This window comes from Elephas maximus, chromosome 5 (assembly GCF_024166365.1).
Source record: "Elephas maximus indicus isolate mEleMax1 chromosome 5, mEleMax1 primary haplotype, whole genome shotgun sequence".
Lineage (NCBI taxonomy): Eukaryota > Metazoa > Chordata > Mammalia > Proboscidea > Elephantidae > Elephas > Elephas maximus.
In genome coordinates this window covers 43424471-43449743 of record NC_064823.1, presented here as the reverse complement: position 1 = coordinate 43449743, position 25273 = coordinate 43424471, and the positions used below count along the sequence as shown (strand labels likewise).

The window sequence follows — 25273 nt, the reverse complement described above, 5'->3', positions numbered from 1 at the left end:
CTTCCATGACCTTGCCTTGTAGAAGTTGTGCTGGCTTGCCCAGTATTGTGTACTGTCTTACCCTTCACCAGAGTTCCCACCTATCGTTTGTTTGTTTAGTGTTTTTCTGTTCCCACCCTTCCCTTCCTTCATAACCGTCAAAGATTGTTTCTTTTTGTGTGTAAACTTCTCATGAGTTTTTACAGTAGTGGTCTCATACAATATTTCCATTTTGTGATTGATTTACTTCACTCAGCATAATGCCCTCCAGATTCATCCATGTTATGAGATGCTTTACAGATTCATCGTTGTTCTTTATCATTGCATAATACTCCATTGTGTGTATGTATCATAGTTTGCTTATCCATTCATCTGTTGATGGGCATCTAGGTTGTTTCCATCTTTTTGCTATTGTGAACAACACTGCAGTGAACATGGGTGTTCATATGTCTATTCATATGATGGCTCTTATTTCTTTAGGATATATCCTTAGGAGTGGGATTGCTGGATTATAGGGTGTTTCTATTTCTAGCTTTCTAAAGAAGCACCATATAGTTTTCCAAAATGATTGTATCATTTTGCATTCCCACCAGCAGTGCATAAGAGTTCCAATCTTCCTGCAGCCTTTCCAACATTTGTTATTTCCTGTTTTTTTTTATTCATACCAGTAATGCTGGGGTGAGATGATATCTCATTGTGGTTTTAATTTGCATTTCTCTAATGGCTAGTGATCGCAAGTATTTATTTCCTCATGTATCTGTTAGCCACTTGAATGTCTTCTTTGGTGAAGTGTCTGTTCATTTCCTGTGCCCATTTTTTAATTGGACTATTTGTCTTTTTGTTTCGAGCTGTTGGATTTTCTTGTAAATTTTAGAGATCAGACCTTTGTTTGATCTATAATAGCCAAAAATTTCTTCCCAGTCTGTAGGTTCTCTTTTTACTCTTTTGGTGATGTCTTTCGATGAGCATAGGTGTTTAGTTTTTAGAAGATCCCAGTTACCTACCTTATCTTCTGGAGTTTGTGTGTTGTTGGTTATAGTTTGTATCCTGTTAGGGCCTCTGGCATAGATCCAATTTTTTTTCTATGAACTTTATACTTTTTGGCTTTATATTTAGGTCTTTGATCCATTTTGAGCTAGTTTTTGTATATGGTGTGAGGTATGGGTACTGTTTCATTTTTTTGCACACAGACATCCAGTTTTGCAAGCTCCATTTGTTACAAAGACTGTCTTTCCCCCATTTGATAGACTTTGGACACTCGTCGAAGATCAGGTAACTGTAGGTGGGTGAATATACATCAGGGTTCTCAATTTTGTTCCATTGGTCAATGTACCAGTCTTTGTACCACTACTAGGCTGTTTTGACCACTGTAGCAGTTAACTATGTTCTAAGGTTAGGTAGTGCAAGTCTTCCTACTTTATTCTTCTTGTTCTGTAGTACTTTACTTATTTCGGGCTTCTTCCTTTTCCATATAAAGTTAATGATTAGTTTTTCCATCTCTTTAAAGAATGTTGTTGGTATTTGGATCAGGATTGCATTGTATTTGTTAATCGCTTTGGGTAGAATTGTCATTTTCACAATGTTGAGTCTACCTATCCATGAGCATGGTATGTTTTCCCATTTATGTAGATCTCTTTTTGTTGCAGTAATGTTTTATAGTTTTCCTTGTGTAGGTCTTTTATATCCCTGGTTAGATTTATCCCTAAGCATTTTATTTTTTTAGTGGCTATTATAAATGTTATTGTTTTCCTGATTTCCTTTTCATTGTTCTCTTTATTGGTGTATAGGAATCCAACTGATTTTTGTATGTTTATCTTGTATTTTGCTAATCTGCTGAATCTTTCTGTTAGTTCCAGTAGTTTTCTCATGGAGCCTTTTGGGTTTTCTATGTATAATATCGTATCATCCACAGGTTAACTTCTTCATTACCAATTTGAATGCCCTTTATTTCTTTTTCTTGCCTTATTGCTCTAGCTAGGACTTACAGCACAATGTTAAATAAGAGTGGTGATAAAGGGCATCCTTATCTTGTTCCTGTTCTCAAGGGGAATGTGTTCAGCCTATCTCCATTAACAAAGATGTTGGCCATTGGTTTTGCATAGATGTCCTTCATTATGTTGAGAAATTTCCCTTTTACCTATTTTATTGAGAGTTTTTTTTATCAGGAATGGGTGTTGGACTTTGTCAAATGCCTTTTCTGTGCCAACTGAGATTATTATGTGATTCTTTTCTTTCCTTTTATTTATGTGGTGATTACATTGATTGATTTTCTAATATTGAACCATCCTTGCATACTGATATGAACCCTATTTGGTCATGGTGTATTATTTTTTGATATGATGCTGAATTCTATTGGTTAGAATTTTGTTAAGAACTTTTGCATCTATATTCCTGAGAGACATTTGTCTGTAATTTTCTTTTTTTGTGGTGTCTTTGCCAGGCTCCAGTATCAGGGTTATGCTGGCTTCATAGAATGAATTCAGAAGTATCACTTCCCTTTCTGTGTTCTGAGATCATTTGAGTAGTACTGGTGTAAGTGCTTCTTTGAATGTTTGGTAGAATTCTCCAGGGAAGCCATCTGGGCCAGGGCTTTTTTTTTTGGTGGGAGTTTTTTTTTTTTTAATTACGTTTTCAACCTCTTCTCTTGTTATGGATCTGTTCAAATTTTCCACATCATTTTGTGTTAGTTGGGTAGGTAGTGTGTTTCTAGAAATCTGTCCATTTCCTCAAGGTTTTCAAATTTGTTGGAGTATAGTTTTTCATAATGCTCTGTTATAATCCTTTTTATTCCAGTTGGATCTGTTGTAATGTGCCCCGTTTCATTTCCGATTTGGGTTATTTGCATCCTCTCCTGTTTTTCTTCTGTCACGTTGGCCAGTGGTTTGTCAATTTTGTTGATCCTTTCAAAGAGCCAACTTCTGGTTTTGTTGATTCTTTATATTGTTTTTCTAGTCTCTATTTCATTTATTTTTGCTTTAATCTTTTATTATTTCCTTTCTTGTGGTGGCTGTGGGCGTTTTTGCTGTTCTCTTTCTATGTGTTCTAGTTGTATAGCTAATGTTTTGATTTTGTCCCTTTCTTCTTTTTTGATGTGTGCATCTTTTGCTATAAATTGACCTCTGAGGACTGACTTTGCTGTGTCCCACAGGTTTTGATATGATGTGTTTTCATTCTCGTTTGATTATAGGAATTTTTTTATTCCATCCCTGATTTATTCTATTACCCAGTGGTTTTTAAGCAGGGTGTTATCCAGTTTCCATGTGATTGATTTTTTTTTTTCCCTTGCTCTTCCTGTTGTTAATTTCTACCTGGCTGGTGTTGTGGTCAGAGAAGATATTTTTTATTATCTCAGTGTTTTGGATTTTGTTGAGGGTTGCTCTGTGGCCTAAAATGTGGTCTGTTCTGGAGAACGTTCCATTTGCACTGGAAAAGAATATGTACTTTGAAGCTGTTGGGTAGAGCTTTCTATATATATGTCTATGAGGTCAAGTTGGCTGATTGTGCCCTTTAGCTCTTCTGTATCTTTGTTGAGTTTCTTTCTAGATGTTGCATCCTTTACCAAGAGTGGTGTGTTGAAGTCTCCTACTTGTATTGTGGAGCTGTCCATTTTACTTTTCAGTACTGTTATAGTTTATTTTATGTATTTTGGAGCCCTGTCATTGGGTACATAGATATTTATTATGGCTATGTCTTCATGATGGATCATCTCTTTAATCATTATATAGTGCCCTTTGTCTTTTACGGTGGATTTTGTTTTAAAGTCTTTTTTATCTGAGGTTAGTATTGCCACTCTTGCTCTTTATTAGTAGTTGTTTGCTAGGTACATTTTTTTCCATCCTGTGATTTTTAATAAATTTACGTCTTTGTTACTAAGGTGTCTCTTGTAGACAGCATATTGATAGATCCTGTTTTTTAATCCATTCTGTCACTTTGTGTCTCTTTATGGGTGCATTTAGGTCATTTACATTCAGCGTAATTGTTGATAGGTGTGAGTTTATGCTGTCATTTTGTAGTGCAAATGTTTTTTTTTTTTGTTCTTTTACTCACCTGTGCTGAATTCCTTTTGTTTGTGGAATTTTTTTGTTTCATTTCCTTTGTTTTTGTAGATTTTGTTTTTACTGAGACTTTATGTTTTTCTTCTTTATCTTGATTAGTGGGTTTGTTAACTTTCTTTGTGTTTACCTTGAAATTTACCCTTATTTTCCTAGATTTGAGCCAGTCTATTATTACTTGGTATTACCTTGGCTTCCTCTCTATTAAAAGTTCTATACTTACACTGTTTATTCCCTCTTCTGTTGTTCTGATGTTGTTATTTACAGATTAACCTCTCTAATTCCCTGTTATAATTCTTTTGGTTTTGGATAGTCCTTGAAAGTTCATTTCCTAAGTTGGTACCTGGCTGGTGCAATCTTGCATCCTAGCTTCAGACTGTGGTCTGAGGTTGTTTGTTCTCAGGCTGAAGGACTCCCTTTAATAATTCTTGTAAGCCTGGTTTGGTTTCTGCATATTCCCTGAATTTCTGTTTATCTGGAAATGTCTTAATTTCACCATCGTATTTGAATGAGAGTTTTGCAGGATATGTTATTCTTGGTTGGCAATTTTTTTCTTTCAAGGTTTTATATATGTCATCCCATTGCCTTCTTGCCTGCATGGTTTCTGCTGAATAATCAGAGCTTAGTCTTATTGCTTCTCCTCTGTGACTTTTCATTTTTCTCGAGCTGCTCTCAGGATTCTTTCTTTGTCTTTGGTTTTAGCAAGTGTGATTATGATATGCCTTGGTGATTTTCTTTTGGGGTCTATCATATATGGGGCTCATTGAGCTTCTTGGATGGTCAGCTTTTCATCTTTCATGGTATTAGGAAAGTCTTCTGTCAGCAATGCTTCAGTGATTCTCTCTGTGTTTCCGCTTTCTCCCACTGTTCTGGAACTCTGATCGCTTGAAAAATTTTGCTTTTGATTGTATCCCACATAGTTCTCAGGGTTTCTTCATTTTTCTTCGTTCTTTTTTCTGATTTTTCCTCAACTAGTGTTGTATCCAAGTGTTCGTCTTCAACTTCACTGATCCTGTCTTCCATCATATCAAAATTGTTCCTCAGCCCTTCCATGACACTGCCCATGTCTGAAATCTTGTTGTTTATCTTTTGGAATTCTAGTTGTTGTTTTTGTGTGATTTCTGGTTGTGAATTTGTTTTGGCATCTTATTCCTGTATTATTTTCCTGAATTCTTCCAGTTTTTTTGTCTGTATTTTCCATGCATTTGTCTGTCTTTTCCATATGTATGTCTATTTTTCCTCATTTTTGTCTGCTTTTTGCTTCAACTCATGGATAGCTCTGAATATTAGAGATTTGAATTCCCCATCAGGTAGTTCTAGCGCCTTTTCTTCTACTAGAAAGTCATATGGTATCTCATTTTGGATGCCTACTGGAACCATCCTGTCCTGTTTTTTAATATGTTTTGATATTGTCTGCTGTCTTCAGGACATTCAGTAGTTATTTTCTTCATTTATTGATTGTAGATTTGTTTGTTTCATCATTTTTTGTTTTTGTTTTTGTTTTTTTTTTGGTTATATTTGAACAGGTGAGCTGTACATTCTTTATCGTTTGCTCATGTGTGGGTACGATACTTTTCACCTCCTTGTCCAATGGGCAGGGCCAGTTACTTAGCTATCATGCAGCGGGGCAGGTCCTCCTGAAGCGGGGTGCTGGGATAGGTAGTTTGTGGCACATGCTAGGGCCAACAGGGTTGGCTGGGAATCAGTGGAGAGCAGGTTCCAGTAGGCTATGCCTGTGCTGCTCAGGGGTGTAATGTTCAGCGCATGGTGCAGATAGGTGGGTAGGAGGGGGTAGGTTGTGATGTGTGGAGCTAAGATGGGTATGGGAAAGAGGAGAGAGAAACAGGAGCCAAAAACAAACAAACAGATCAAAAAAAGAAAGTGCTAAGGGAGCTTGCTGTTGGAGTGGAGAGATGAGAAATGTAGAAAAACAAAAGGGGAAAAATAAATAAATAACAACTAGAAAAGAGAAAGTCTCCAGGGATCCCACCAGTGTGGCTTCAAGGACTGGAGAAGTGGCTCCCAGGCCATGCAGTACAGCCTGGCTAAAAGGGGTAGAGATGTCACACGGTGCCAGGTATTCAGGAAACAGGAAAAGAAGGTAATTATTGAGTGATGAGAAACTGAGAAATGAAGAAAGACAAAAAGATATGCCCCCAGGGATCCCTCTGATGCAGCTGCGCAGACTGGGGTAGTGGCTCCCAAGCCACACAGTACAGTCCGGCTAGAAGGGGCTCCCAAGCCTCAAAAAGGACAAGAAAACAAACAAAACAAAACGAAGCAAAAAAAGCTCCAGGTATCCCGCCAGCATGGTGGTGGGCTGGGGAAAGCTGTTCCCCAGTCGAGCGGTGCTTTTCGCCTTTCAGGAAGAAGCAAAGATGGCACACTGAGGCAGGTGTTCAAGAGAAAGGAGGGAGAGGTGGTAAGAGGTTTGGAAAGAACCAAAAGAAGCAGTAAAAAGCAATGGCAACAAACAAATGGCACTTTGGGAGCCAGCCACATGGGCAGGGCGAATCCAAGCGCCAGTCAGCCAAAGCCTGTCTCTCTCAGCCAGGAGACCACAGCTGGTGGGAAGCAGAGGAGGCTGACCAGCAGCAGGGAGAAGGATGGGGGGTGAGAAAGCATGTATCGCTGGTTACCGGGCGCTCTGTCTCCTGCTGGGAGCCCCTGTAAGCTGCTTTCCCATACCATACTCCCTGTCCACTGCTCTCCGATGTTGGTGGGGCAGATCCAAGTGGCACGGACCCTGCACTTCTCGGCTGCCAGAGCAACCGCAGCCATCTGTGAAGTGGGGGAGGTCGAGCAGGCGGGGAGAAGGGTGAAGGGTGGGAAAGCATATATCGCTGGTTACCGGGTGTTCCTTCTCCTGATGGGAGCTCCATGAAGCTGCTTTCCCTGTGCTCCCTGTCCACCAATCTCTGACAAGAGTCCAAGATGGTGAATCCGTGTTGCGTTAGCTGATAGAGGACCTCCATACGTATCTCTCCTTGCTGTCTTTTCTCTATCAGTTTCTTATTCTGTTTGGTGCTTGGCTGAATTCTTTATCTATTCATTTGACACTTAGGGTTCAAGGATTCACGTTTGTCTCTTTTCTACTTAGTTTTTTGGGTCTTTGCTGTGGAGGGACAGCATGGTGCTTCTGTCTATAGTACAATGTTGGCCAGAAGCTCTGGAATTATTTTTAAGGAACTATTCTCATTTTTCTTTTCCTCTCATTTCTTATCCTTGTTTTGCTTTAATAAGATAGTAGTCTTCCAAATATAAAAAGGAAAAAATTGTTGTTGTTCATTTGTGTTTTTTTGTTGTTGGTTTTGTGATCTATTTATTTACTTAGGAAGAGATTGCTAATATCGTTTAGAAAGTGTTGTGTGGTTTGGGGAGTGTAATGTCAAGTTGTTATACCCAGCATTTTCTTTTTTCTATTTATTAGACTAACCATTGTTCTTAGTAGAAAATATAAGCTCCAATATCAGACTTAAATACCGTTTTGAAATATTAAATGGAATTTTTTTTGAAACCCCTCACTTCAGTGGAGAAATCTATGCAGGCTCCCATTACGGAGTATCAAGTATTAACACCTAAGGAAATCAGTTTCTAGGTTTATAAATCTCTGGGGTATATAAGGAAAGCTAAGAATGTAGAGCTAGCTTTCCCACATTCCTAGCTTTCCTGGAAGAAATCCATGTTTGTGCCCATTCCAAAGAAAGGTGATCTAACAGAATGTAGAAATTATTGAACAATATCATTAATGTCACACGCAAGTAAAATTTTGCTGAAGATAATTCAAAAATGGTTGCAGCAGTACGTCATCGACAGGGAACTGCCAGAAATTCAACCCAGATTTAGAAGAGGATGTGGAACGGGGGGTATGATTGCTAATGTCAGATGAAGCTTGGCTGGAAGCAAAAAATACCAAAAAGATGTTTACCTATGTTTTATTGACTATGCAAAGGCATTCAACTGTGTGGATCATAACAAATTATGGGTAACATTGCAAAGAATGGGAATTCTAGAGCACTTAATTGTGCTTACGAGGAACCTGAACATAGACCAAGAGACAGTCATTCAGACAGAACAAGGGGATACTGAGTGGCTTAAAATCAGGAAAGATGTGCGTCAGGATTGTAAATATGCATTCATTTCAACCTACCTAACCATTTAAGTAAACAATATTTTAGACCACTAACTCAAGGTCATTATTTTCCCCCGTTTTAATCCAACCCATAGTAAATTCTGATGAATTCTGTTAGAAAATTCATCTGTTTTTTATCACTTCATATTGCTTAGTTACAAGTTTGTTGTTGGAGCACAATTTACACAAATTTTGTTAAAGAATTTGCTTTTAATTGGCTGGTTCTAGATCTTGTCCATAAAAACTTAGCATTATATGTTAATTCAGAATTACTGTTAAGGAGTGCTCAGCTGCACTCCAAAGGGATGAGTGAGCCTGGAATATAATAACATAGTATAGGTTTCTTGTTCTCTAGAAACAATTTATCTCAATGGAACATACAGTGACACTTCTAAGAGCCAGAACTTGACTGGACTGCCTTGTTTTTCTGAGTCTTGCAAGTTTTCTGCCTTTGACAGGGTACAGTCTTACCACTTTTCTGTTACTCTCTATTAGTGGAAAATATTTGAGTTTTCCTTTTCTGACAGGCTTCTGCCTTACACGTTTTCTGGCTTTCACAGTGTGTGTGTTTGTGTGTGTATATGTATACGTATATACATATATACAGATATATACGTATGCATAGATACATTATATATATACGTTATATGTATACACACACATATATAGGTATGTGTACACATGTTGTGTATATAAAACCAAAACCAAACCTGTGGCTGTCGAGTTGATTCCAACTCATAGCAACCCTATAGTACAAAGTAGAACTGCCCCATAGGGTTTCCAAGGAGCGGCTGGTGGATTTGAACTGCTGACCTTTTGGTTAGCAGCCTTAGCTCTTAACTACTATGCCACCAGGAATTCCACTATGTGTGTGTATATTATATACATATATATTTTTTTAACAGCTTATTTGAGGCATTATTTATATACCATAACATTCTCTTAATTTAGGGGTGCAATTCAATGATTTCTTATAAATATACAATCATTACCACCAATTTTAGAACATTTCCATCCCTCAAAAAAGACACATCCAGCCCATACGCAGTCAGTTTGCATTCCCACCTGCAGCCCCAGGCAACCATGAATTACTTTCTGTCCCTACTGATTTGCAATAAGGCTATATCTTTATCTTATAACAAGTAGATACAGGACTAAAATTATCCAATTTACCTTAATATGAGATTCTAAATAAGGCTTCTGCCTCTATTTTTGTTTTTTATTGTGGTAAAAATACACATAACAAACATTTGCATTTTCAACATTTTTATGTATACAGTTCAGTGACATTAATTATATTCCTCATGTGTACACCGTGATCACTATCCATTTCCAAAATGTTTTTCTCACCCTTAACAGAAACTCAGTACCCTCCAAGCAATAACTTTCCCTTTCTCCCTTCCTCCTGCCCCTGGTAACTACTGATAAACTTTAGCTTCTATACATTTTTCTAGTCTAGATATTTCACAGAAGGGAGATCATATACTATTTGTCCTTATGTGACTGACTTATTTCACTCAGCATAATGTTTTCAAGGTTCATCCATGTCATGGCATGCATTAAGACTTCATTTCTCTTCATGGCTAAGTATGTATTATATGTATATACCCATTTCTCTTCATGGCTAAGTATGTATTATATGTATATACCACATCATGTTTATCCATTCATGTATTGATGGTTATTTAGGTTGTTTACACCTTTTGGCTACTTACGTATCTGTTTGAGTCCCTGCTTTCAAGTCTCTTGGGTATATACCTGGGACTGGAATTGCTGAGTCACATGATAACTCTATGTTTAACTTTTTGAGGAACCGCAAAGCTGTTTTCCCACTAGAATGGATAAGGGTTCCAATTTCGGCACATCCTTGTCAACACTTGTTTCCTATTTTTCTGTAACAGCCACCCTAGTGGGGATGAAGCAGCCTCTTGCTGTGGTTTTGATTTGTATCTCCCTAATGACGCTTCTTTTTTTTTTTTTTTAATGACGCTGAGCATGTTTTTATGTGCTTTTTGGTCATTTGTTTATCTTCTTTGGTGAAATGTCTATTCAAGTCCTTTACCCATAGATTTCTGCCATCTTTTGTACTAGAAGTACATCTATCTTTTAGCCAAGCATGTCTTACCCAAAGTTCAGCAGTACTGTCATTATAGCTGATTTTTCAATTGTCTTTGATGTAAAAAAAAAAAAAAAAAAATTTCTGTAGCCTGTTGTCAGAATCAAGCGTCACCAAGGTACCTTACAAGCCTACCTGTTTCCCAAATATACAATCCTATCATACCTATAGAGGTGTGGGACCCACAGACAGATGTGGCAGGATAAAAACTTGTAGTCATCTGACGAGGACTCTTGCATGTTACTTGTGTTGGGAAATTATGTCACAAACAGTGGGTCTTCTTTTCAGTTTTCAAAAACTTGTTAGTAAAAATATTTAACAAATTTTGTGGGTGCTTCTGACATAGAACCCCATGACCCACAAGGCACCCTCATGTTTGTAAGCATATTAGTACCTACCCATTTTAGATGGGAAGGTTCTTACCAACAGGTTAAGTTCTAACACTGTTAATAAGGAAAAATTAAGATGTCTTGGTTGCTGAAAAAATTTTGTAGACATGAGATTTCCTAGCAAAATGTGATACATGCATATTATAAATTTGGTATGGTAGTTTATTAGTAATAGTAATTATAGGGTATCAGGGGAACAGTTAACACCCTCCATTGTTGTTTTTCTTTCCACAAGAGGAGTAAATTATTTTATTAAAATTTTTTTCTAAGTTTATATTGATTTTTTAAAATTATAGACTAGAAAATTACCTATAATGCTATTTATCTAGAGGACTTTCCTATGCATTTATGTATCTCTTTAAGAAAAAATCATAGTTGATTGCCTCAACCTTTTTCACTGACTATATTGTTGACCTTTTAACCTGTGATTGTAGTAGATGTCGTAGTATGTAGAAGAACAGGGGCTCTGAGGTCAGATTCCTGGGTTCAAATCCAGGCTCTGCCACTTTTCTACTCATCTGACCTTGGGCAACTGACTTTATTGCACTTACTTTTCTTTAAAATTGGGCTAAGAATATTCCCTAGGGCTTTTATGAAGATTAAATTAGATCATGCATGAAGTACAGTACCTGGTACATAGGTAACATTTACTGAGAACTATTATTTTTTGTTTGTTTTATTCTATAACTTGATTTTTTAATGGCTTTATGGGGAATTTTTTTTTTTTTTTATCTAAGATTTATATTTAAGGAGCCTAGGGTCGCTATAGGGTCGCTATGAGTCGGAATCGACTCAACAGCACTGGGTTTGGTTTTTGGTTTTTTTATCAGCTATTTAGAAACCCTGGTGGCATAGTGGTTAAGAGCTATAGCTATAACCAAAAGGTTGGTAGTTCAAATCCGCCAGGCACTCCTTGCAAACCCTATGGGGCAGTTCTATTCTGTCCTGTAGGGTCGCTGTGAGTCAGAATTGACTTGATGGCAATGGATGGGTTTTATCAGCTGTTTTTTTCAATCTATATTCAATTTATTAAAGTTCTGTTTCAAAACCTAGTTTTTCCTAAGTCTTTAAGCTCGATTTGCAAATCTCTTCTTTCATATTTGCAATCTGTAAATGGTAAAAACATGTTTTGTTTTATTAATGTTTAACTTCTCTCTTTAGCAGATTATTTTAAACATTGAAACCCATGTATAAACTTAGATAAATTTCCTTCAATTTTAAACTATATGTACACATTTAATATATCTATCTGATCTTAAACACTTCAAATGTATAATTGGGCAGACTTACAAATGTAGTAAGCAAAGCATCTCTAAGCTGTTGGGCTGAATCCATGTTTGTGCTCAGTTGCTGGCCGCTGCAGGATACAATCACTGAGCCATGGTGAGAACTGCTGTGAGAAACTCATGGGAGTGAGCCCTTTCATACTTGTGCCTTTTTTATCTACCTATCTTAACTATCTATCACATGGCTCCGTTCCCACTCTTTTTTAAACCATAACCTTTGATATGAATTATTGAGATTTTACACTGCCTATTCTAATCAAATTTTCTACTTAATTGAAAACAGCATCTTTCTTATACATAATATTTATATACCTGTCTCATAGTTTTATAGTTACTATATCAATGCACTGTATTTCACATATTAAATAACAAAACCAAGCCAGTTGCCACCAAGTCAATTCCAACTCATGGCGACCTCATGTGTACAGAGCAGAACTGCTCCATAGAGTTTTCAGTGGCTGTCATCTTCCGAAAGTAAATCCCCTTTCTTCTGAGGTGCCTCTGGGTGGATCTGAACCACTAACTTTTTGGTTAGTAACAATAACCTTAATTTATTTAACTAATCTCTTATTGTTGGATATTGGATATCTAATAATTTATTTAACTAATCTCTTATTGTTGGATTTCTCTTATAAATAACTGTGTTGAAAACACACTGGTAGCAAAATTTTATGTACATACTTATTTCTTTAGGGTAAAATAGAATAATTGACTAAAGCGCCATTGCCCCAATTTTAATTATGTAACATAGTATCATATCTAGTGGTGCAAGTCTTTGACTGTTAATCACGTTTTTACTCCCTGATGACCTTTAGAATCATTTTGTCAAATTACGGGAAAAATCCTGTTGAGATTATTAAAAGAAAATAGGTTTTTGCCTTCTTTTGACCTAGAAGTACAACTATCTATCCTTTGCACTCAGAGTGCTCTTATTCCCAGTAAATACGGTAAAATCAAATCTGTTATAGTATAAAATTTAGATTTCTCTTCGGTGAACATGATATAACTTATTTCTTCATATAAACTCAGAATCTTTCCTTTTAATTATTAGGGTTTGAGGGCATTTTTATGTTATTGTTGTAGTAGCTATTAAGTATTTAACATTTTTATTAGCTTTTCTAACTGGTTATTACTTGTTCTATAAGAGAGCTGTGTGTGTGTGTGTGTGTGTGTGTGTGTTTAGTTTGTAAACAGAACCTTAGCCTTCCAGTTGAATCTTGGATTTTTGAGGTAGACAATTATTTCCAAGTTAACTTTTTCTCTTCTGTTTTTCAATAATTACTTGGTGTTTTCTTTTTCTTGGTTTATTGACTAGAACTTTTAAAGCAGCTTTAAATAATAGTGGTGATAGAAGTGAGATAGAGAAGTACAGTGATCCCTACTAAACATGTTTTCCAGTAATTTAACCAAAAAGGATTCTAAAGTTAATTTAGAAATAAAAAGGGGGACAACAAAAGAAGATTCACACTGCTAGATATTAGGACTTATTTTACATACGAACGCTCTGATATTGGCATTGAAAAACCTGCCTATATAGCTCTAATTCTATTATTCAATGCCCCACCCCCCAAAAAAAGTTAAGTAAATATTGAATTTTATCAAATGCCTTGTTCACTTCATTCAAGATGATCATATCTTTTCTTTTTCTTATGTTGTGACATATTTATTGCAATCATTTCTTATTTTTAACTTTCCTCCCATTCTGGAATAAATCATACTTAGTTCTTAAAAAAATACTAACAAAACAATATCTTCTGTACTAAAATTTTCAGATTTTTGCATTTGCCTTCAAATCAGAGATTAGTCTGTAGAGATCTTTAATTTTTTCAATATTATGTAGGTTAACTTTCAGTATTTTGCAACGTAAGGTATCTTGGAAAGCATTTCATTTGCTTTGTAAACAGATAAACTAATGGGATTGCCATTCATTGAGTTGAACTATTTTATAGCTTTTGTCACTTTTCCAGACACTTAACTGGTGGGAAAGGATCACTATAGAAATGAGTATGTTGTAATCATCACATCGAGTCCCGAGATTGGTTGACGCATGATGATTGTGCTTTGTATATTAATCTTCTTAATGAAATCCCAAGGAAAATATCAATCCTGGTACTAATGACAATAAATGGGCTTTGCAGTCACAGAGCAGCCTTATTCCCAAGAGCACAAAGCTCTTCATGATTAATTATTTCAGTCATCCTCACAGTCAGTCGTCCCATGAGGTGGATAGCTGAGTGCTTCTTCTTTAAAAAGAAAAAGAAGTAACTAATTGGCTTTTCTTCTTCTGTTCTACATTCTGTATTCTAGAACTGGGTGGCTGCCTTCTAAAGACCATCTGTATGTCCACTGGTGAAACTGTGTTTCAAAATCACAAGCTTCTTCCACATATGAACACCAGGCTAAGAGCAAATGTGGAGTAAAGTTGGCGGAAATTTGGATGATAGTTTGGCAAAATGCTATGAGTGGATTAGGCTAGAGTTGGTAATTTAGCAATGGCTGAGCTTGTGTTTGGTACCTCCGTTAGAACTGGTAGTCCATGCTGTTGAAGGTTTGTTTGGAAAATATCTCCTTACTAAGGCACCTCTTTGTCATATTTAACTCTGCCCACAACATTGTGCTAGTGATTTACCCAACAGAGAATATCTGTCAGTCCCATTTTACAGAGAGGGCAGTTGGTCTTTTCTCATCCTGGTGCTAATGTGTTACTAGCAGGGGGCTTTTCCAAGGTGCAAGAGAAAGGTGAGATGTCTAAAATTTTTATTAACCACCTCTAGCTGCTGCCCATCTCCTGGCCTTTCCTCTTCCAATGATCCTCCATTTCTCCACCAAGCCAAAGTTCCTCATGTTCTGTCTTCCTCAGGAATGGACAGTGCTTTTGGGGGCACACATCTTGTCAGGAGCGCAGAGATAAGTTACAATTAAACCTTTGTTTTTATCTAGTGATCACCTTATCCTTTTCCTTCCTTTCTTAATATGCCTTTTAGTCTCCTCCAGTACTTTTGTTGTTTTAGTTTTATCTCTCCAGTCAGTCTGCAAGCTATTTGAGTAAATGTTCAGGTCAGGTCTTTTTTTAAAGATGCCTTTTAATTCCCTTGACATATTCCTCAGTACTGGGGGGTTTAGGTCCTCAGTAAACACTAGTGGTTGATCTGTTTGCCGCCCATAACTGTAAACAAATATTGCCTTACATACCGACTGTGCCATTTTAACTTTTTCATTTTTCTTTCATTACATAAAGGCTTAGCTGTCACCGGTTTGAGTTTTTCCTCCCCCTTATTTTTTCTTGAAGTTACCCCAAAAGGGAGGCCTTTAAAATGCAAAGGATTATGCTTAAGTTGTGTAGCGTACTCAGGGTGGGGACTAATTACGAGGTTTGAAAACCTCTTCAGGTGGCTGGATCCCTAGGCAGGACTAAAATACTGCTTTCCTAAATTGAGAACAGCTGGGGCCGTGTTGCCGGCAAGTATAAAAGAGTTGATGGTGGTGCTCTGTGTTATAAAGAAGTGTGTGCTCTTGGGGCCTCTGGAGCATAAGCTGAAGGCACTGTTTTCCTCATCAGTATTGTGGTAAGTACCCCCAAGCTGGTCCTCTGGATGCTGGTTTCTGTTGTTCAGTAGAAATCATGGTAGCTCACCACTATCAAAATGTTTAACTGATTTTCCATGTCAATTGTAGTAAACTATTTTATCATTTAAGTAGCAAATTCTTCTTGTACCCAAATGAGACATAGCTAAGACTTTGTGTATCTTATGCAGTGTTATTTTGAAGACTGCCAGCTCTCCTTCTCTATGTGTGCATCTCTGAATATAAAACTATAAACTGAGGCAGGGTCATTGTAAATATCTTGAATGTGTAGCTGTAACTTGACTGTGTTCTTAAACCGACACCAGTTTCATTATAATAAAATAGAAAATTGACAATTTTGACAGATGCAGGGTAGCAGTTATTCAGTGCATAAATGCAACTCATCACAGCTTTCCACTCTTTAAGATTCATAGAAAAGCTCCACCATTAGGAAGGAATGATGTGAACTCTGGGTAGGTTCTAGCCTATTATGACTTCATGGTTAGCAACAAGTAATAGTGTCTGATAAAATGTTGAGATGTTGGGTCCTGACTTTTAAAGGGAATTTTAAGAATTTTAAAGAGAATTGCTAGTTAGAATGTTCCTATTTATATTGACATCAGTCCAAAAAGAGACAAGAATTCCAAGATCAAACAATTCAATATTTTATAAATAAACTTGATCTCAGCAGCTTTAACTTTGTTCTGACGATGTATTTGTAAAGTGAATGGCTTTGGTATTTCTTTCCTTATTTTGACAATGTTATTGTTTGGATGGTTGATGATCAGACAAGCACATTTTCTGAACATAGTTTTGTTTTGTTTTTGCAGGTGGGATAGTAACATCTTTTGGGGAAAGAGAATTGGCTCCCTTTCCTGAAAGTGGCAAATGTACACCAGATAGCTGCGTGGGAAGAACAGAATTCAGATGGCTGACTTTCTACATTTTGTGTTAGAAAACAAAACCAGTTGTAAAAGTACATGCTGATCTTGGAAATAGAAGAATTGAAAAGATTTAAGTTTCCACAAAGAAGAAGAGCTTGACTATCTCCTTTTTGACTGAGGGACAATGGATATCATAGAGACAGCAAAACTTGAAGAGCATATGGAAAATCAAACCAATGACCCTACAAGCACTTATACAAGACCTGCTGAACCTGTTGAAGAAGAAAACAAAAATGGCAATGGTAAACCTAAGAGTTTATCCAATGGGCTGCGAAAGGGTACCAAAAAGTACCCGGACTATATCCAAATCGCAATGCCCACTGAATCAAGGAACAAATTTCCCCTAGAGTGGTGGAAAACAGGCATTGCCTTCGTGTACGCTCTCTTCAACCTGGTCTTGACAACCGTCATGATCACAGTTGTACATGAGAGGGTCCCTCCCAAGGAACTGAGCCCTCCACTCCCAGACAAATTTTTTGATTACATTGATCGGGTGAAGTGGGCATTTTCTGTATCAGAAATAAATGGGATTATATTAGTTGGATTGTGGATCACCCAGTGGCTGTTTCTGAGATACAAGTAAGTAGGTCTAGTATGTTTTTTGAAGGGTTGCTATTAGTTTAAGCGGGCAGATGTGTAATTGAAATTATCTTTCCCAGCTTTATCTGATAAAGTCAGTCTTGTTGAGGCATTTGATGAAAGGAAAGAAGCAGCAGAAAGGTTGACCACATTGAATAAATTCAGTCAATATTAAATAAATGTTTATTGAGCAACTCTGTGTGAAAGTGGCAAGTGCTGTGGTGGGTGATTCAGAGTTTATGTATTTAAGGTGCAGTTCCTGATTACAAGAACTTAATGCTATGGTATTAATATGATGCAATGGGATAAAAGAGTCTTGGAGAGGAATAACTTTCACTTTATCATGCTTGTTTTATTTCAGGCTCTTGACAGGAGGGGAAAGGGTAGGGCAGGAAGCTTTTTTCCCTGTTACTGATAATGTGATGACTATATTGGTCTACAGGCAATAGCATGATTTAAGGTTTGCCTCTGTTCAGGAGTTCTCAAATTTTACATTTCTTTTCCTTTTTCTTATTGGCAGTCCAGTCACAAGAGTTTGTTTGAGAAACTGAATTTAGAACTGGGTCTGTGTGGTTTGGGTTTTAGATTTCTAAAGTAAACGTGCCTTCTGTTTCTCCCACGGCACCACAAAGAAGCTCTTAGTTCACTGGTTTCAGCCTCCTGGTTTTGGAATAGCAGGAATCAGGAAGTAGTAGGTCAGGTGTTTTTACTTTGAAGACATTGAAAAATTGGACAGAGCTCTGAAGTGGGTATGTCTGCTTCCCTGTGTGAATTCTGGCTGTTGGTCCAAAAAATAAATAAATCCCCTCAATTTCCCTTTTCATCTCATTTGTCACTTGAATGTTTGTTCTCTACTAAGATTCTAGTAATTAAATGAAGTAAAATATAAGTTTGAGCAAAACATAAGCAGGGGCTTTAAAAAAATATAAGAGTCCATGTTGATCTTAGAACTAGAAGGATTAAAAAAAAAAAATTTAAGTTTCCACAGAGAATAAGAGCTTGACCATATCTCTTTTTTGATCTGAAGACGGGGGAACAATGCATAGCATAGAGACAGCAAAACTTAGTCAATACAATTAAGAAAATTCAAAGTGAAATGGAATTTCAGTATAAATGCCAAGATCATTTTAGAAGAGAGAAATTATGCTATATTCTTTCATTTGGTTGCTGCTTTGAGATTAGAGGAATTCAACCTATCTTTGCTGAAGAGTTCCCCAAATACAACTTTATGGTTTTGAAAACTTATTCCAAAAGCTGAAGTCATTCCTAAACATTTTCCTTAACGTATCTCAGAATATTCTTCATAGTTCCCAGTTATCTTTTACTTAGTATGCTTTGTGCTAAAAACAAAGAATACATTTGTTGAACTTCAGTGCTTTTCTTTTTAGTGTGTGGAACTGACACTGAATATAAGAAAGCCTGCTTGGGCCTCAGATATTTGCTATCTCCTTTAATTTAGAGCAAAGTGTTATTCATGTGTACATGAAAATAGAAATTGTCCAGGGCCTCCACCCTGAAGTACAGTCTTCACCTCAGTTTACTTGAATCTTCATCTGGACAGTTGTTGTTAACCGCCTCTCTGTTACTACCATAAATTTTAACATGTCAGAACTCATGATTCCATAGCTGGGCCACACATTTCAATGATGTTTCAGTCACAACTCAGTATAAAAAATGTGGGGGGTGCAGGGGGTGACATTAGTTTGTCCTTTTACTTTTTAGTTAGAATTGGATCTTATATTTTAATAATTAGTGGAATAATCTTCAGTATTGGTTTTGAATATCCCAGCTAAATAGGAAATCCTACTTGCTCTTTCTTTTTTGAAAGCATTTTTCAAAGCTAGGGAAATAAGAGTCGGAATCGACTCGACAGCAGTGGGTTTGGTTTTTGGGTTTATGGAAATAAAATCATTAATAGTAATTCTCTAAGTAAGGCTTCAGAGTACATGTTTCACCTGAGTAAGTTTTCAGTTCTATGTACAGCTGTGTTTAAAAGGCTGGAATGAATATACTTGACTCATAATAATTCCTGCTTTTAACTTTACTTTGTGTAACAACATGAAGCAACATCCAAAACAGAACTTTTTGGGGTCTGAGGTTGAATCACAGGGTGAATCATATTTCAGTTAACCAAGGGGAGAGACTCAACTTTTTTTTTTTTTTAGTACCAGAAGAGGCAGAGCTAAAATGGAAAGCCTTTCAGAGAAATACCTTGGAAAAAATAAGTACTTTCATCTCCCAGTCTAGGTGGTGTTACTGTATTTTGACCTTAGGAAGCCTGTGGAATATTCTTAAAATAGCTGTTGGAGAGACAGGCATCTAACATACATATTTGTACATAATTCTTTAAATTACAAGTCCTGACAGTTACCTGAATGCACCTTGATCCATACTAAAACTACAATCTTGGAGGAAACTTGAAATACATCACATGCCTGAAATTGCCTGTTTTTCCAGAAGTCTTTGATCAGTGCCAGTTTTGAAAGTGTAAGAGCTCTGGAAACGGGAGAGTTAGAGTAATGTATTTTATGTACTAGGGGAATTACAATGTTCCACTGCTATCTGTAAAGTTTTCACTGGCCAGTTTTTTCAGAAGTAGATCACCAGGTCCTTCTTTCCAGTCTATCTTAGTCTGGAACCTCTGCTGAAGTCTGGCTACAATGGGTGACCCTGCAGGCATTTGAAATACCAGTGGCATAACTTTCAGCCTCACAGCAACACACAAGCCTCCACAGTATGACAAACTGACAGACAAGTTAATCTGTATGCTGAGCAAATAATTCGAGAAGCTGGACTATATGAAGAAGAACATTGATCAGGATTGGAGAAAGACTCATTAAAAACCCGCAATGTGCAGGTGATACAACTTTGCTTTCTTGCTTAAACATGAAGAGGACTTGAAGCACTTACTTTTGAAGATCAAAGGACTACAGACTTTGGTGTGAATTAAACCTCTACATAAAGAAAAGAAAAATCCTCACAACTGGACCCATAAGCAACATCATGATAAACAGAGAAAATATTGAAGTTGTAAAGGATTTTATTTTACTTGGATCTACAATGAATGCCCATGGAAGCAGCAGTCAAGAAATCAAATGACATATTGCACTGGGCAAATCTGCTGCAAAAGACGTCTTTAAGGTGTTAAAAAGCAAAGATGTCACCTTGAGGACTAGGGTGCGCCTAACCCAAGCCATGGTATTTTTAATTGCCTTATGGGTGGGTTATGTGGGTGCAAAAGCTGGACAATGAATAAGGAAGACTGGAGAAGAATTGATGCCTTTGAATTATGATGTTGGAGAAGAATATGGAATATACCATGGACTGCCAGAAAAATGAACAAATCTGTCATGGAAAAAGTACAGCCAGATTTTTCCTAAGAAGCAAAGATTGTGAGACTTCATCTCCCTTACTTTGGACATGTTATCAGGAATGACCAGTCCCTGGAGAAGGATATCATGCTTCATATATCAGCAAAAAAAAAAAGGAAGACCTTCAACTAGATGGATTGACACAGTGGCTGCAACAATGGGCTCGGACATATCAACGATTATGAGGATGACACTGGACTGGACAGTGTTTCATTCTCTTGTGCATGGGATTGCTATGAATTGGAATCGACTCAGTGGCACTTAACAAACAACAAAAAAATTGCACCACTCAGCTCCTAAATCTCCAGAGTATAGAGATTATAGACCTACTCTCTCAGTACACAAGAGTAAAGAAGTGTCCATCTTCAGGTGGAAGTGAGGACTCTCAGAACCCTTTATGCCAGTTCAGGTGCCCAAGAGGCAATGATGCCAATGGGTAGAGGCCTTCCCTTTGGAGGACAGTGTACTCAGTCAACGACTGGAAACCCCTGCATTAGGCCGAGGACTCAGGTCATGAAGGAAAAGAACCAATATTTGTCAAGCAAATAGCTCCACAAAATTATAAAGTAAAAGGGACTTGCAGGATTTTTTGGTTGTTGCCTTTTTTGATCAAGGTTCAATAAAATCAGAGTAAATTAATCAGTTTATAGCTTCAAGGCCCTTAATTATATGAGGACACTATGGACCTCTTCAAAATTTAATTCCCTGAAAATCTATTTAGTCATAGAGAAAATCATTCGTGCCCATTGCTGAAATATTTTTGGATGGTCCCCAAATAAACCTTGCTTATATAACTTAGGTTAAATGAGTTTGTCACATCTCCCTATGTGTCCAATTACGTACTATCACCTTGATTCATTAGTTAATTCCTCTATGACCATGACTCACTTATGCTTTGGATATGTTCCCAAGAGAGGGTTTCACTAATGCAGTGAGTGACTACAAACGTAGAGAGGCTCATTGAATTATCTGGCAAATAGTGACTTTCTTTGGAGAGGTGATTTTTCTAGAGCCATTAGTCTACTTTAGCTCCCTTTTGAGACTCATTCCTTCTGGGCCCCAAATCACCTAGATTGATCGAAGTATGTAAATCCTCATTTCTGAAAACTACAGTGCAATCCATCCCTGGCATTGTAGGGATGGGCAGCTCACAACAAGCCTTTAAACTCTGTGAGGCTGTGGTTGGTTTATTAGTGCATTTTGTACTGAATTATTCTTTATTCTGTTCAACGTTGTTTTATATTGCATCAGGAACAAAAACAACCAGTAAACTTGTTTTTCCCCTTCTCTACTTTTCTGTTAGGTCAATCGTGGGGCGCAGATTCTTTTTTATCATGGGAACTTTATACCTGTATCGCTGTGTTACTATGTACGTTACTACTCTCCCCGTGCCTGGGATGCATTTTCAGTGTGCCCCAAAGGTAAGTACCTCTGGGTTACTTTTTAGAGGAAATTGAGAAAAGGTATTGAACACCCGCTCTGTCTCATACGTTCTTCTAGACCCTTTCCTATGTGTTAACTAAAATCTAGCATATTTTCTATTTGTCTTCAGATTTGGAGGGGGGGAGGGACAAAATTGTATCCATAAAGTATCTATCTTTGTGCATGAAATTTTGTTTTCTTCTAACTGTAAATTACCTTTGGCTGCTTGACTCTTTCCTTTTTTACCTTCTTGTTTATTTATTCACTCTTGCATTCGTTCTACAAATATGAAGCACCTGTTATGTACCAGGCATTGGGGTGACAGCAATGACCAAAACAAGGTCCCTCTCCTTTGGGAGCTTATAGTCTATTGGGAGATGACAGATGATTTTTAAAAAAAGAAAAAGTAAATTACAGTGGGACAGATGGTGTGAAGTCAAGTGATTGTCAGATGAAAACAATAAAACTAAGTAAGGGCGAAAGAATATGAGAGTAGTTACTATTTGATATAGAGGTCAGGGAAGGTTTCTTTAATAAGAAAGCATTTGGGCAGGAACAAAGAGGAGGCAGTGAGCAGGTAGATGGCCAAGAAAATAGTTTAGTCACAGTGGGTTTCAGGATGAGCAGGGAGGCCGGTATGGCTGAGTGGAATTGTAAGAGGGTCAGGGCGGTGTATGTCACAGATCCCGTGGGGCCTCATGGCCCATTGTAAGAGCTTGAACCTTGGTGGCAGCAGTGGAAGTGGTGAATAGTTCTATTCTGAACATACTTTGAAGAGAGAATCAACAGGATGTGCTAAGTGGGGTTTGAGAGAAATCGAGGATAACTCCAAAGTTTTTATCCTGAGCAGTTGGAAAGATAGAGTGGTCTTTTGCTGAGATATGGTATAAGGATGCATGCCGAAACTATCTTGAGCAGTTTTTAATCAGTTTTTCCAGTTAAGAGTCAATTCTCCAAAGAGCTGTTAATCATGAGACCCCAGTGTGCCCTGGTTTATAAAAATGGAAACTTACAAATCACGTGCTTTCTGGACAAGGGAATGAAGTCTAACATCATATTTTACTAAACACTAAGCAGATGTCTGAGGTAGAAGGAAAAAACAGAGTTGTTCTAAAGAAGTCAACAGCCTCTCTCACCAAATATAGGTGTGGTTTAGAGAAGCTATAATTTTCCACAGCCATCAAAGCATAAAGTATCTGTCGTTAAAACAGTGTACATATTGAATTTAAACATTGACTGATCTTTAGTGAAACTAATTTAAGGCATGGGAGGAGTTCAGAAGCATAATAAACACTTCTAAGGGGTTATTGTGAAGTGTTAAATGGAGAAATGGCCACAGAAATGAAGGCATTCCAGTAACGGCTGAGGTTTGCAAGGAAGAATTGCTGTCATTACAGAAGGACAAGTAAATTAAAGATTGTCTTCCATGGAAGAGTTACAATTTTCAGAAGCCACATCAGTAAACGTGCCACTGGATAACCAACCTACGTATACTCATAACGGAAACTCTGATAACACCCTATGTTCATGTCAGAGCCTCTTCCTGAAGCTTAAGCAGGCTGTACGTGCCTATATTGTGATTCAGTAAAACAAACACAAATCACTTTGTCTGACTAGCGGTGAGGTTGTGTTATTAGAACAGGGTTGCGTTCTAAATGTGGTTCAGGGCTGGCTTTGAGAGCGCTTTAGATTTTTGAGATCACAGGCTCTTAGATAATGTACCTGTCTCCTGCTGACTCTATAGAATGCCCTTTGTGAATATGAGCAATGATAGAACTGTGGCTACTGAAACCACTTGCTGTGGGAGGAGGGTGTCAAATCCAGAAACTGATGTCTAATAAAACTTGTAACTCACCAGATGTGATCGCCACAAGCCATCTCAGCGATAGGTTCCTTGGTGAAATCCTTGGCTGTTATCGTTTTCTAGTTGTATTCTCCCTTGTCTATCCCATGGTTGACTATAAATCCTTTGCATATAATTTGGTTCAACTACCAATCCATACTTTGGTTTGCAGTCACTAAACTTGTGTTCTTCAAAGTGTGTTTAGAATAATCTTAGCCTACTTGTTAGGGCTTACATGTAATGATTTTAGTGCTTCAAACCCATTTTGCCACATACAAGAAAGTTAGGCTGGGCAAGTATCATGCCCCTTCCCTGAGAAGGCTTCCTTGGGTATACGTAAGTAAAAAGGACTTCTCTTATTCATTGAAGGGACAGTGTGGATGGTAAGGTTTCTGGTTTGGCAGCAGCCAAGTTAGGCTGTCCTAGTAGCTAATTTATTTTTGTGGGAAGTAATGTGTGGAGGTCACAGTTTGAGGAACCTTTAAGAAGGCTCAAAATAGCCTTAGCTACAGCAGTTGCATCTCCTCTTAAATTTCTGTATCTTCAATTCTGTGTGCAGTAATAGTATAGAAAGGTGTCTGAAAAGGAGGAAATTAATAGGAACCAGAGTTTTCTGTAATATGTGATGAGGGACGTACCAGTGAGCTAGAATAGAACTAAAAAAAAAAAAAAAAATGAATCCTAACTTTCACTATTCTCTCCCCTTCCCAGTTTTCTTTCTACCTTCTTTTCTTTTTTCCTTCCTTTTTTTGAGGTTCTATTTAGCATTTGTACTGAGCATAATTGGATACCTGAGGGTAGCAGTAACAGGCCTGAGGAATTAAGAACTAAGAAAGACAAAAATACCAAGAAAGGTCTTTCCTGTGTTCTGTTGAAGACATAGTGAATCAAATGCTATCAAAAATCTCCACACACCAACACTGCTGAAAGAAAATGAAAAGAAGAGAAATGAGTGGCTCATTTTAGCTTCCAGTTTGTTTTTACCTTTGGGCCCCAAATAAAGGGGCTGATGGCAGTTTCAGCCATTAACTGTTTCAAGTGTTCCTGCCCTTGAAAAATTAGAATATAGAGTTGGGATGGGTGAGGAGATTAAAAAATATATATATGATTTTGAAATTAAGAATGTTCTTTTAAAACTGGGAACACAATGGCCAGGAGAGAGTGTATATATCTTTGTACTTGATCTTGGTGTTGACAGTGTCTCATACCAACGTCATGATAAAAAAATTCCTTAAGGACGCCGCTGGTCCGATAAAGCCTGTGGCTGTATTTTGTAATACGCTTAGCTGAGGTGTGCCTGAAGTGAGTGTTGCAGCTCTGTCAACAGCCTTCTTGTCTTGCTATTGCCTTTTAGATTCTGTCTTTTCAAGGCAGGAGCTCCTAGTGCTTGGCATGTTTTTGTTCAGTGCCTGTCTATTCTTGGTAAAATACATAGGTTCTCTTGGTGCAGCATGTTATACATTTTTATATATAAAATTTATAGACAATAATAGTCTTTCTAAGGAGCCCTGGTGGCACAATGGTTAAATGTTCAGCTGCTAACTGAAAGGTGGTTTGAACTCACCCAAAGGCTCCTTGGGACAAAGACCTGGCAAA

General features: G+C 37.4%; 1 protein-coding gene across 6 annotated transcripts in view; it reads left to right on the top strand.

The window, feature by feature from the left end:
• SGMS2 (sphingomyelin synthase 2) overlaps positions 1-25273 on the top strand; it is a 106155-nt gene that overhangs the window by 67598 nt on the left and 13284 nt on the right. For all 6 annotated transcript variants that reach the window (XM_049885565.1, XM_049885569.1, XM_049885566.1 and 3 more), the window contains 2 exons: positions 16349-17041; positions 21716-21833. In XM_049885565.1, the coding sequence (XP_049741522.1) occupies positions 16587-17041; positions 21716-21833 (573 nt within the window). In that variant the 5' untranslated portion in view covers positions 16349-16586. The remainder of the gene's footprint in view (positions 1-16348; positions 17042-21715; positions 21834-25273) is intronic.